At 37.8% G+C, this 14,969-nt stretch overlaps 1 protein-coding gene across 5 annotated transcripts in view; it reads left to right on the top strand.

Moving 5' to 3' along the window:
* The window catches only part of pum1 (pumilio RNA-binding family member 1), a 95,725-nt gene that overhangs the window by 27,992 nt on the left and 52,764 nt on the right, over positions 1-14,969 (top strand). For all 5 annotated transcript variants that reach the window (XR_009826211.1, XR_009826212.1, XR_009826213.1 and 2 more), the window contains exons 6-11: positions 5,808-6,001; positions 6,068-6,234; positions 6,300-6,564; positions 6,641-6,734; positions 12,349-12,447; positions 12,526-12,668. Coding sequence is in view for 2 of the 5 variants with exons in the window: in XM_062047251.1 (XP_061903235.1) it covers positions 5,808-6,001; positions 6,068-6,234; positions 6,300-6,564; positions 6,641-6,734; positions 12,349-12,447; positions 12,526-12,668 (962 nt within the window). In the remaining 3 variants the exon portion in view is untranslated. The remainder of the gene's footprint in view (positions 1-5,807; positions 6,002-6,067; positions 6,235-6,299; positions 6,565-6,640; positions 6,735-12,348; positions 12,448-12,525; positions 12,669-14,969) is intronic.

Here is a 14,969-nt window from a genome sequence, read left to right as displayed (position 1 = left end):
ATCTAACACAATTTCCCAACTCGTATGGAAACGGGGTTTGTACATTCTGGGTGTCTCATTCAGTAAAAAATGTAAAATTCTATTCCATTTTTTAAGGCGATCTGTCAACGTTTTTAGCAGATATTATTGTGAGGTTTTTGTATTAGTGTTCCTAAAAATCAGATATACCGGCCCCCAGTATATATATGCGCCACACTGTGAACCCACACCAAACAAGAATGACAAACACATTTCGGGAGAACATCCGCACCGTAACACAACATAAACACAACAGAACAAATACCCAGAACCCCTTGCAGCACTAACTCTTCCGGGCTCTATTGTCACCTTTGTAATTTATCAATGCGGTATTTATTTCTGCATTCATATTCAATCTCTTATTGACATTTTACATCATATTTATTTGTATTTACATTTGTCATTTACTTACGGTAATTACATTTTTAATTTAGACTTTTTTCTTTATTATTACACAATTTATACTTTGTAATTTTTCTCCTATTTTATTTTATTTTATTTGTCTTTTGATTTTGATTCATGAGCAATGACTGTTAAAAAAAAAAAAAAAAATTCCACAAAAATTCTCTGGCTTCCTAAAACTAAAAGGCCATGTTCTTGTTTACTACTCAAGTGTTGAAAATAAGTCTAAAATCATTTTAATTTTTTTTATTTAAATCGAAGCTTAAATCATTACATCAATTTCGCATCTATCTGTCAATTGTTTTTATAATCTTTTTTTATTGTTTGTGTTATTTTTTGCGTCATACAAAAAATAGTTTTTTTTATGGCAAATACAAATTAATATGCAATATTTTCCCCCAAAAAATTTTTCAAAGTGAGATATTTGATATGAAGTAATTGGAGCCTGAGATAGGCTCCAGCGCCCCCCGCGACCCTGAAGGGAATAAGCGGTAGAAAATGGATGGATGGATGGATGGATGGATGGATGGATGGATGGATGGATGGATTTTAATTCATTATTATTTTTTGGGCAATGACCGTTAAAAACAAATTTCACTAAATTAAGGGATCCAAAAGGCCGAACTCATAAAAGTGTTAAAGGCCTACTGAAATTATTTTTTTTGATTTAAACGGGGATAGCAGATCCATTCTATGTGTCATACTTGATCATTTCGCGATATTGCCACATTTTTGCTGAAAGGATTTAGTAAAGAACATCGACGACAAAGTTCGCAACTTTTGGTCGCTGATAAAAAAAGCCTTGCCTGTACCGGAAGTAGCGTGACGTCGCAGGTTGAAAGGCTCCTCACATTTCCCCATTGTTTACACCAGCAGCGAGAGCGATTCGGACCGAGAAAGCGACGATTACCCAATTAATTTGAGCCAGGATGAGAGATTCGTGGATGAGGAACGTGAGAGTGAAGGACTAGCGTGCAGTGCAGGACGCATCTTTTTTCGCTCTGACCGTAACTTAGGTACAAGGGTTCATTGGATTCCACACTCTCTCCTTTTTCTATTGTGGATCACGGATTTGTATTTTAAACCACCTCGGATACTATATCCTCTTGAAAATGAGAGTCGAGAACGCGAAATGGACATTCACAGTGACTTTTATCTCCACGACAATACATCGGCGAAGCTCTTTAGCTACGGAGCTAACGTGATAGCATCGTGCTTAAATGCAGATAGAAACAGAAGAAATAAACCCCTGACTGGAAGGATAGACAGAAAATCAACAATACTATTAAACTATGGACATGTAAATACACGGTTAATGCTTTCCAGCTTGGCGAAGCTTAACAATGCTGTTGCTAACGGTGCCATTAAAGCTAACTTAGCAACGGGACCTCACTGAGCAATGATAAAAACATTAGCGCTCCACCTACGCCAGCCAGCCCTCATCTGTTCATCAACACCCGCCCTCACCTGCGTTTCAGCGATCGACGGAAGGACGAAGGACTTCACCCAATCATCCGTGCGGTCAGCGGCTAGCGCGTCTGCTATCCAAGTCAAAGTCCTCCTGGTTGTGTTGCTGCAGCCAGCCGCTAATACACCGATCCCACCTACAGCTTTCTTCTTTGCAGTCTTCATTGTTCATTAAACAAATTGCAAAAGATTCACCAACACAGATGTCCAGAATGCTGTGGTATTTTGCGATGAAAACAGAGCTTTTTTGTATTGGATACAATGTGTCCGAATACTTCCGTTTCAACCATTGACGTCACGCGCATACGTCATCATACATAGACGTTTTCAACCGGAAGTGTCGCAGGAAATTTAAAATTGCACTTTATAAGTTAACCCGGCCGTATTGGCATGTGTTGCAATGTTAAGATTTCATCATTGATATATAAACTATCAGACTGCGTGGTCGGTAGTAGTGGCTTTCAGTAGGCCTTTAAGTCATATATTATTAATTTTTTTACTTTCAACACTTAAAGGCCTACTGAAAGCCACTACTACCGACCACGCAGTCTGATAGTTTATATATCAATGATGAAATCTTAACATTGCAACACATGCCAATACAGCCGGGTTAACTTATAAAGTGCAATTTTAAATTTCCCGCCACACTTCCGCTTGAAAACGTCTATGTATGATGACGTATGCGCGTGACGTAGCCAGTTTAACAGAGGTATGGCTTCCCCATTGAAGCCAATACGAAATAGCTCTGTTTTCATCTCATTATTCCACAGTATTCTGGACATCTGTGTTGGTGAATCTGTTGCAATTTGTTCATTGCATTATGGAGAAAGAAGCTGAGCAAGCAAAGAAGAATGTTGTCGGTGCGAAGGGGATATTTTGCGAGGGAAGTCAGCAACACAACACAGCCGGTGTTTCATTGTTTACATTCCCGAAAGATGCAGTCAAGATCGAAGAACTCGGACAACAGAGACTCTTACCAGGAGGACTCTGATTTGGATACACAGACGCGATACCGTGAGTACATAGCTGCGCTTCCAAACATTTGATCGCTTGCTATAACTAGCTCGAGCTAGGAGCTAGCATAACAAACACCTAGGTGTTTGTTATGCGGGATTCATTTGTGGCATATTATATATAAGCCTGGTTGTGTTGTGGCTAATAGAGTATATATATATCTTGTGTTTATTTACTGTTGTAGTCATTCCCAGCTGAATATCAGGTCCCACCCGTGCGCTTCCAAACATTTGATCGCTTGCCCGTACGTGCGTGTCATGTACGTAACTTTGGTTAAATATATAAGCTTTATGAACCTTGGGTTAGGTGAACGGTTCTTTGGGCTGAGTGACTGTGTGTGTTGTGCAGGTGTTTGAATTGTATTGGCGGGTTATATATACGGGATCCCGTCTATATAACCCGCTCGAGCTATGAGCGGGAGCTAGCATAACAAACACCTAGGTGTTTTTATGTGGGATTAATTTGTGGCATATTAAATATAAGCCTGGTTGTGTTGTGGCTAATAGAGTATATATATATGTCTTGTGTTTATTTACTGTTTTAGTCATTCCCAGCTGAATATCAGGTCACCCCCGGCTCTCACAGCATCTTCCCTATCTGAATCGCTTCCACTCCCCACTAGTCCTTCACTTGCATTTTCCTCATCCACAAATCTTTCATCCTCGCGCAAATTAATGGGGAAATCGTCGCTTTCTCGGTCCGAATCTCTCTCACTTCATGCGGCCATCATTGTAAACAATAGGGAACTTTGCGGATATGTTCAACTGACTACGTCACGCTACTTCCGGTAGGGGCAAGCCTTTTTTTCATCAGAAACCAAAAGTTGCGATCTTTATCGTCGTTGTTCTATACTAAATCCTTTCAGCAAAAATATGGCAATATCGCGAAATGATCAAGTATGACACATAGAATAGATCTGCTATCCCCCTTTAAATAAAAACATTTCATTTCAGAAGGCCTTTAAATCTCCAGATCAACTTTAGATCTATCTGTCCATTTACGTTTTTATAATTTTTTGGTTTGATTTATGCCCTTTTTGTCTTAGAAAACGTAGTTTTTTTGGCAAACACAAAATAATATGCAATATTGCCCGCAAAAGTATTTAAAAGTGTAATATTTGATGTGAAGTAATTGGAGCCTTCAATGGGTCAATAATTCATTACATTAATTTTGATTCATTATGTTTTGAGCAATGACATATAAAAACAAATATTTAAAAAAATCATTTTGATAGTAGGCTAATATTGACACATCATGTGTTGTCTTTATTATAACACTTGTATAAGACTTTTGAAGTCATTTTGATAGAAGGCTATTATAGACAAATCATGTGTTGTCTTCATTATAACACTTATATAAGACATTTAAAGTAATTTTGATAGTAGGCTAATATAGACACATCATGTGTTTCCTTCATTATAACACTTGTATAAGACTTTTAAAGTCATTTTGACAGTAGGCTAAAATAGCTAATATAGAAACTTACATCATGTGTTGTCTTCCTTATAACACTTGTATAAGACTTTTAAAGTCATTTTGATAGTAGGCCAATATAGACACATCATGTGTTGTCTTTATTATAATATATAAGACTTTTAAAGTCGTTTTGATAGTAGCCTATTATAGCTAATATAGACACTTACACCATGTGTTGTCTTCCTTATAACACTTATACAAGACTTTTAAAGTAATTTTGATAGGCTAATATAGACAATATTTACTTCATTATATCACTTATATAAGGCTTTAAATTTTTTGCGGTTCCAGACAGATTTTATTTTTTTGTATTTTTGGTCCAATATGGCTCTTTCAACATTTTGGGTTGCCGACCCCTGGTCTAAATCATAACATTGGTTTATAACTTCTTCTTTTTTTAGCAATGACAGTTTAAAAGAAAAAAACAGCTTTGTGTTATCAGAGTCAACATTGCAACTTTTCCCCCACACATTTCACCTGTTTGCTCCTTTTAATCTGCTTTTTATCTGTATTTTTTTTAGCATTTTTAGAATGTCCGTAAAAAAAAAAAATTGCTCCAGGCCGTACTTTGGATCCCTGTGGTCCAACTTGTTCATAAGCACGTCCAAAACCAAACCATGACAATAGCAAAAAAATGACCAGCACAAAAAAATGTTAAAACCTGCTTTGTTTTGACTCTTTGTGGGAACGTCCTCAGTGTTTCCCATAAACTGCCAAGATACCTGTGGCGGTGGGGGCGTGGCTATGGGCGTGGTCACTATGACATAATCGAGTAATTTGCATAATTTACTACAGTGATATGATTTTCTCTAAAAAAGGCTCAAAAATGTATACTTACTAATTAATAATAACAGTTAGTTTTAAACGTCCGTCCATCCATCCATCCATCTGTTTTACAATATAATTACAACACTTTATGTACATATTTATATCCAGATTTGAACAATAAGTTATTCACTGAAATATATTTATTAATTGTGGTTCTTACAAAAAATATATCTTATAAAATATAAAAGCTAAAATGTCTCTTAAAGCTCTGCCCCTTTAATTAGTGCATACTAAATAATTTAACTTTAGCCTACTACTACAACCATATTATTTACCAGCAACATAAAGTGAAACAGAGGCAGAGGTGTCCTGCCACAGTCAGTAACAAGTAAACAGAAAACAGTAGTGGTCAAATACAAATAAGGCAACAAGAGAAGTATCCTACACTTCTCTTTTGTAAAGTAAATCTGAACAGCCTATATGGGCATCTACATCAATTATATGATTTGCCTGAGAAGCTGGACAGGACAAAAAAAATAAATAAAAAAATAATAATAATAATTGTATTTGTGGCGGACGTAATTCTTTCGTGGCGGGCCGCCACAAATAAATGAATGTGTGGGAAACACTGGTCCTTATTCAACTGTTCCTACTCTCCTCAGATCACTCGGTGTCACAGCCAATCATGGTGTCCCGCCGGCCAGGACAGGGCTTCCACGGCGGCGGCGAAGTCGGCGTGGGCTCTGTCATGTCTCCGCGGTCCGAAAGCGGGGGTCTGGGCGTGAGCATGGTGGAGTACGTCCTGTCCTCGTCGCCGGCGGACAAACTGGACTCCTGCCTTCGGAAAGGACCATACGTGAGTGTCTTCCACGCCACCGAGATTGCAAACGTGGACGTCGTCAACGTCTCTCTTCTGGCACAGCGGGACGGAGAGGTGGAGGACGACAAGAGGGACAAGCCCAAAACGGCGTTTGAGGGAGAGAAGTTGAAAGAGCTGACAGAAAGCGAGGCTGACGTCATCAATGACGTCATCAACCCCAACGGGCTGCCCGTGCAGAATGGCCTCGATGTGGATGTCAAAGAGTTTGGGTAGGTTTCGCCCACGCAAGAACAGCACTTTCAGACACAAACTCATTTTCAACCTCCTTTTGTAGCCGCCCTCCAGGCAACATGGTGCCCTCAGGCCCCGAGGTGGACCTCCTCGGGGGTCCCGGTGGCGTCGGAGTGGACGGGCTGACACAATTAGGAGGCGGCGGAGGCCACAAACCCCCGGACGACTTCTCCGGCGTGGACCAAGGCGGGGTCGCCATGGACCCCATGGAGTCGGTGATGGAGCCGCTTCAGTTTGACTACAACTCGCAGATGCCCATGGACTCTGCGCCCACCGTGGGCCTCTTTGATTACGCCAACCAGCAGCAGGTGAGCAGCCCACGCCCATGCGTTAGTGCTCGCGAACGTGCTGATCTCACATGGCCTTGGCTCGTGTGGTGGCCAGCTATTCCAGAGGAACAACGCTCTGGCGGTGCAGCAGCTGACGGCGGCGCAGCAGCAACAGTACGCTTTGGCAGCCGCGCAGCAGTCACACATTGGTATGAAACCCTCTCTTTCGGCATACTTTTTTACTGGGACCCAAAACTACTTCAGAAGTGGAATACAAGTGCAGAGAAAAAAATAGCATTGTTGACATAACACAAAGCTGCCATCCAGGCTGTCATTGCTCAAAAAAATAATGAATCAGAATCAATTTAGTTATCAATTACTGACGTATTCAAGGCTCCAATTACTTCACATTAAATATACCACTTTCAAATGTTTTTTTGCATATTTTTTTGCCTTATCAAAACCAAGGTTTTCTTTGACAAGGAGCACAAATTGCAAATAACAAAATAAACCTAATAATCAATGGATAGATACAAGCATTAAAAGTAGGGATGTCCGATATTATAAATGCTTTAAAATGTGATATCGGAAATTATCGGTATCGGTTTCAAAATTATCGGTATCTGTTTCAAAAAGTAAAATTTATGACTTTTTAAAACGCCGCTGTGTACACGGACGTAGGGAGAAGTGCAGAGCGCCAATAAACCTTAAAGGCACTTCCTTTGCGTGCCAGCCCAGTCATATAATATCTACAGCTTTTCACACACAATTGAATGTAAAGCATACTTGGTCAACAGCCATACAGGTCACACTGAGGGTGACCGTATAAACAAGTTTAACACTGTTACAAATATGCGCCACACTGTGAACCCACACCAAACAAGAATGACAAACATTTCGGGAGAACATCCGCAGAACAAATACCCAGAACCCTTTGCAGCACTAACTCTTCCGGGACGCTACAATATACACCCCATCCCCCCCCCGCTATCCCTCACCCCCCCTCAACCTCCTCATGCGCTCTCTCAGGGAGAGCATGTCCCAAATTCCAAGCTGCTGTTTTGAGGCATGTTAAAAAAAATAATGCACTTTGTGGCTTCAATAATAAATATGGCAGTGCCATGTTGGCATTTTTTTCCATAACTTGAGTTGATTTATTTTGGAAAACCTTGTTACATTGTTTAATGCATCCAGCGGGGCATCACAAGAAAATTAGGCATAATAATGTGTTAATTCCACGACTGTATATATCGGTATCGGTTGATATCGGAATCGGTAATTAAGAGTTGGAGAATATCGGATATCGGCAAAAAAGCCATTATCGGACATCTCTAACTAAAAGTGAAAAAGAAAATATGACTTATTCTTCACACTTTTATGAATGGGGCCCGTTTGAAACCCCAAGAGCTTTAGTGTATTTTTTGTAAAACAAAAAGTAACTTGTCATTGCCCGCAAACTAATAATGAATCAAAATCAAATGTTAGGATTTTTTGATATATTTAAGGCTACATTTACTTCAGATCAAATATTCCACTTTGAAATATTTTTGGGCATTTTTGTGTTTTCCATATGAAAACCAAGATTTTCTTTGACAAAGAGCACAAATCATTAAGAAAAAAATCAACCTAATAATCAATGGATAGATTTGAAGTTGATGTATAGATTCAAGCATTAAAAGTAATGGAAAAAAAAAAGACTTATTCTTTCCACTTTCATTAGTGGGGCTTGGTTGGATCCCCAACACCTTTTAGTGTATTTTCATTTATTTATTTTAAACTTGTCATTGCCTGCAAACTAAAAATGAATCAAAGTCAAATGTTATGATTTATTGACGTATTTAAGGCTACAATTACTTCACGTCAAATATTCCACTTTGAAATATTTCTTTGCCTATTTTGTTTGTTTGTCATATCAAAACCAAGGTTTTCTTTGACAAGGAGCACAAATCATTAATTAAAAATAAACCTAATAATCAATGGATAGATTTGAAGTTGATGTATAGATTCAAGAATTAAAAGTAATAAGAAAAATAATATATGACTTATTCTTCACACTTTTATGAGTGGGGCCCGTTTGGATCCCCAACACCTTTTTAGTGTATTTTTTTTTAAACTTGTCATTGCCAGGAAACTAATAATGAATCAGAATCAATGTAGCTGTCAATTATTGTCATATTCACGGCTCCATTTACTTCATGTGAAATATTCCACTTTGAAATATTTTTTGGCATATTTAGTGTTTTCAATATCGAAACCAAGGTTTTCTTTGACAAGGAGCATAAAACTTAAATTAAAAAATGTACCTAATAATCAACAGATTTGATGTTGATGTATAGATTCAAGCATTAAAAGTGAAAGAAAAAAAATACGACTTATTCTTCACACTTTTATGAGTGGGGCCCGTTTGGATCCCCAAGACCTTTTAGTGTATTTTATATATATATATATATATATATATATATATATATATATATATATATATATATATATATATATATATATATATATATATATATATATATATATATATATATATATATATATATATATATATATATATATATATATATATATATATATATATATATAATTTTTAAAAACCTGTCATTACTCGGAAGCTAATAATGATTAAAAAGTTATGATTTATTGACCTATTCAAGGTTACAATTACTTCACATCAAATTTTTAAAAAGAACATTGCACATTTTGTTTTCCATTTAAAAACCAAGGTTTTCTTTGACAAAAAGCATAAAACAAATAAAAAAAATAAACACTTATCAACAGATCTGAAATTGATAGAGATTCAAGTATTGAAAGTAAAAAATATAAATATATGATTATTATTCTTAACATTTTTATGTTGCCTTTTTTTTTTTTTTAAACCTGTCATTTTTCAAACCCCAATAATGAATCAACATCAATGTAATGGCTTTGATTCGTACACAAGGCAATTCAAAGTGCTGCACAGAAAATTACTAGAAGACAAAAATGTAAAATCATAAATAAAATAATCAAAACAATCATAATTGAAATAAAAATCAACAAGTGTAGATAAAATACTTTCAGTTGTCATATGCACGATTAAATAAGTGTTTTCAGCCTGGATGTGAAAATTGCCAACGTTTAGGTCTGTCTTACATCTTCTGGAAGACCATTCCGGATTTTAGGAGCATAAAACCTAAACGCAGTCTCACCATGTTTGGTCCTGACTCGAGATGGTTGTAACATGTCCGAGATGTGCTTTTACACAAGACTTGCACACTAGGAAAGCTGTTTTAAAGTCTGTTCTCTGAGCCACAGGAAGCCAGTGCAGCGACCTAAGCACTGGATTACTAAAGTCTCATTTCCTGGTTCTAGTCAGGACTCGAGCAGCAGCATCCTGGGTGAACGGCAGCTACTTTACATCTGGTTTAGAGAGCCCAAAGAGCATAAAACATCAGTAAAAAATAATAAAAACCTTATAATCGATGGATAGGTCTGAAGTTGAGGTAGAATACCTTTTTTTTTTTTTAAACCTGCCATTCAAGAAACTGTAATGAATCAAAATCAATGAATTATTGACCTATTTATGGCTCCAGTTACCAGTTACTTATCCAATCCAATCCACTTTATTTGTATAGCACATTTAAACAACATAAATGTTTCCAAAGTGCTGCACAACAATATTAAAAACAATATTCAAATATTATCCTTAGCTCCACCAATGACTGAATAAAAACAAAAAAATATATAAATATAAAAACAATATAAAAATAAATATGATTAAAAACGATTTTAAAGGGTGAAACCAATTAAAACAATAAATAGAAATACAAAATGTAAAAACACAGAGGACCACACAACTCACATAGTGTTAAAAGCCAAAGAATAAAAGTGGGTCTTAAGACGAGACTTAAAAGACTCCACTGTGGGAGCAGTTCGATCATGGAGGGGCAGAGTGTTCCAGAGCTTAGGGCCGACCACAGAGAAGGCCCTGTCTCCCCTGGTTTTAAGTCTCGTCTTGGGCACCACGAGCTGGAGCTGGCTCTCGGACCTCAGACCTCTTACCATTAAATATTCCACTTTGGAGGGGAAATATTACAAACCCCGTTTCCATATGAGTTGGGAAATTGTGTTAGATGTAAATATAAACGGAATACAATGATTTGTAAATCATTTTCAACCCATATTCAGTTGAATATGCTACAAAGACAACATATTTGATGTTCAAACTGATAAACATTTTTTTTTGCAAATAATCTATAACTTTAGAATTTGATGCCAGCAACACGTGACAAAGAAGTTGGGAAAGGTGGCAATAAATACTGATAAAGTTGAGGAATGCTCATCAAACACTTATTTGGAACATCCCACAGGTGAACAGGCAAATTGGGAAAAGGTGGGTGCCATGATTGGGTATAAAAGTAGATTCCATGAAATGCTCAGTCATTCACAAACAAGGATGGGGCGAGGGTCACCACTTTGTCAAGAAATGCGTGAGCAAATTGTTGAACAGTTTAAGAAAAACCTTTCTCAACCAGCTATTGCAAGGAATTTAGGGATTTCACCATCTACGCTCCGTAATATCATCAAAGGGTTCAGAGAATCTGGAGAAATCACTGCACGTAAGCAGCTAAGCCCGTGACCTTCCATCCCTCAGGCTGTACTGCATCAACAAGCGACATCAGTGTGTAAAGGATATCACCACATGGGCTCAGGAACACTTCAGAAACCCACTGTCAGTAACTTCAGTTGGTCGCTACATCTGTAAGTGCAAGTTAAAATTCTCCTATGCAAGGCGAAAACCGTTTATCAACAACACCCAGAAACGCCGTCGACTTCGCTGGGCCTGAGCTCATCTAAGATGGACTGATACAAAGTGGAAAAGTGTTCTGTGGTCTGACGAGTCCACATTTCAAATTGTTTTTGGAAACTGTGGACGTCGTGTCCTCCGGACCAAAGAGGAAAAGAACCATCCGGATTGTTATAGGCGCAAAGTGTAAAAGCCAGCATGTGTGATGGTATGGGAGTGTATTAGTGCCCAAGACATGGGTAACTTACACATCTGTGAAGGCACCATTAATGCTGAAAGGTACATACAGGTTTTGGAGCAACATATGTTGCCATCCAAGCAACGTTACCATGGACGCCCCTGCTTATTTCAGCAAGACGATGCCAAGCCACGTGTTACATCAACGTGGCTTCATAGTAAAAGAGTGCGGGTACTCGACTGGCCTGCCTGTAGTCCAGACCTGTCTCCCATTGAAAATGTGTGGCGCATTATGAAGCCTAAAATACCACAACGGAGACCCCCGGACTGTTGAACAACTTAAGCTGTACATCAAGCAAGAATGGGAAAGAATTCCACCTGAGAAGCTTCAAAAATGTGTCTCCTCAGTTCCCAAACGTTTACTGAGTGTTGTTAAAAGGAAAGGCCATGTAACACAGTGGTGAACATGCCCTTTCCCAACTACTTTGGCACGTGTTGCAGCCATGAAATTCTAAGTTAATTATTATTTGCAAAAAATATGGAAATGGGGTTTGTACATATTTAGTGTTTTTGCCAAACAAACCTAGTTTTTTTTAAAGCTAAAAAGGTGAGATACATACAAAAAAATCTTAACTTTATATATATCGACGGATATATCTGGAGTTAATCTATTAAAACGTTTATGACAGAGACCCTTTCTGGTCCTCAGGATCTTAAATATTTACCCCCCAAGAAATGTCAAAATTGTATTGGCTTTGAAATGGAAAAATATTAGATTGGCCCCCACATCTTTTGACTTTTCAGTATGGTGGAAATAGTTTAGGCTGCTCAAATCCACCTGTTTGTGTCATCAGGTCTGGCACCGGCATTCGTGCCCAACCCGTACATCATCAGTGCCGCCCCGCCAGGCACAGACCCCTACGCAGCGGGGCTCGCAGCCGCAGCAACTCTCGGTACAGGCCCACATCTTCTTCCTCACTAAGTTCAGCATCTCTTTAATTATGTTTATTTTTTATTTTTTTGGGGTGTAGGCCCGGCAGTGATGCCTCCTCAGTACTACGGCGTCACCCCCTGGGGGGTCTACCCAGCCAACCTATTCCAGCAGCAGGCAGCTGCAGCCAACAACTCCGCCAATCAACAGGCGGCCAACCAAGGCCAGCAGAACCAGCAACAGGTTAGTCGTTTGATTGCTACAACCGACGTATTTCCATACTTTTTAAAATAAAAACGTGGCCACAAAAAATGTAATTATCGGCAGAAAATATTTGATAGATTAAACATACGTTTCTTATTGCAATTAAAGAACAATTTTAATTATAGATGTCCGATAATATCGGCCGATAAATGCTTTAAAATGTAATATCGGAAATGATCGGTATCGGTTTCAAAAAGTAAAATGTATGACTTTTTAAAACGCCGCTGTACGGAGTGGTACACGGACGTAGGGAGAAGTACAGAGCAGTGGCGCCTCCCACTCATACTTGCCAACCCTCCCGATTTTCCCGGGAGACTCCCGAATTTCAGTGCCCCTCCCGAAAATCTCCCGGGGCAACCATTCTCCCGAATTTCTTCCGATTTCCACCCAGACAACAATATTGGGGGCGTGCCTTAAAGGCACCGCCTTTGCGTGCCGGCTTTTCACACACACAAGTGAATGCAAAGCATATTTGGTCAACAGCCATACAGGTCACCCTGAGGGTGGCCGTATAAACAACTTTAACACTGTTACAAATATGCGCCACACTGTGAACCCACACCAAACAAGAATGACAAACACATTTCGGGAGAACATCCGCACCGTAACACAACATAAACAGAACAGAACAATTACCCAGAACCCCTTGCAGCACTAACTCTTCCGGGACGCTACAATATACAACCCCCCAATATCGATTCTCTAAACAAAATATCGATACTTTAGTTCAGGGGTGTCCAGACTTTTTCCACCAAGGGCCACATACTGAAAAGTCAAAGTGTATATATATATATATATATATATATATATATATATATATATATATATATATATATATATATATATATATATATATATATATGTATATGTGTGTGTGTATGTGTGTATGTACGGTATATACATAATATAGTAATACAAAATAACACAAAATATAATAATGCATATTTAGCTCTGTAAAATGGTGACCTTTTCCCCCCCTCAAACTACGAATGTTTTTCTAGAAAAATGTTAAGTTTTCCTTGCAATAACAATTGAAGTCGCATATTATGATCACTTTATTAGCAAGGAGAAATTATTTATTTTGCTCTTTTTTTCCTTACATCTTTGCTGTTGTTGTCTTCCAATGTATGAATAGAATAAAAATAACAATATGATTGTGTAACTGCATAATCCAGAGTGTAGAAAATTCTGCTTGTATGAAAATATCAATGTTCAGTTACACATTTAACTGTTAGTATTATTTTAAATCTTAATTAACGAACTGAACTTTGTTTATTTTTTATATTTTGAGAGCTTTTAATATTTTATGTATCAGGGGTGTGTAAACTTTTCCACCAAAAACTCAAAGTATGGGGGGCCCATCTTGATATTTTGTGTTTAAAAAAACATATTGTGACAACTTGGTATTATTGGTGACTAAGTATATCATTATTAATTATTAGTTACAACATTGCAGCTTTTTCTCATTACAGTCCAAATTATTTTGCTCTTTTTTTTCTTGTATTTTTACAGGGTTTTTTTCAATGTAAGAATAGAATAAAAATAATAAGATGGTGTAACTGCATAACCGAGAGTGCAGAAAATTCTGCCTGTATGAAAATATTAATGTCCAGTTACACATTTAACAGCGGCGTGGCTCGGTTGGTAGAGCGGCCGTGCCAGCAACTTAAGGGTTCCATGTTTGATTCCCGCTTCCGCCATCCTAGTCCCAGCCATTGGGTCCTTGGGCAAGACACTTGACCCACCTGCTCCTAGTGCCACCCACACTGGTTTAAATGTAGTTTAAAGATGTAGATAATGGCTTTCACCATGTAAAGTGCTTTGAGTCTCGGGAGAAAGGCGCTATATAAATATAATTCAATTCACTTTACTCATTGATTGTTGTAATTTTTCTAAGTAATTCATAAGTTAGTATTATTTTCCTTTTAAATAACTAACTTAACTTTGTTCATATTTTAAGTATATTTTATTTTGAAAGCTAATATTTTAGTCAGGGGTGTCTTTACTTTTTCCCCCAAGCGCCACATATTGAAAAGTACTTTTTTTTTTTTTTTTAAATGCTAAAAACAGGTACTTGTATTTAGACACTATTTTGTGTTACTATGACTACTCAGTGGCCTAGTGGTTAGAGTGTCCGCCCTGAGATCGGTAGGTTGTGAGTTCAAACCCCGGCCGAGTCATACCAAAGACTATAAAAATGGTATCAACGGATACCGATATATACGGTCGTGGAATTAACACATTATTATGCCTAATTTTGTTGTTTATTTATTTATTAGC

Source organism: Entelurus aequoreus, linkage group LG05 (genome assembly GCF_033978785.1).
Source record: "Entelurus aequoreus isolate RoL-2023_Sb linkage group LG05, RoL_Eaeq_v1.1, whole genome shotgun sequence".
NCBI lineage: Eukaryota > Metazoa > Chordata > Actinopteri > Syngnathiformes > Syngnathidae > Entelurus > Entelurus aequoreus.
This window is presented reverse-complemented; position numbering and strand designations above follow the sequence as displayed.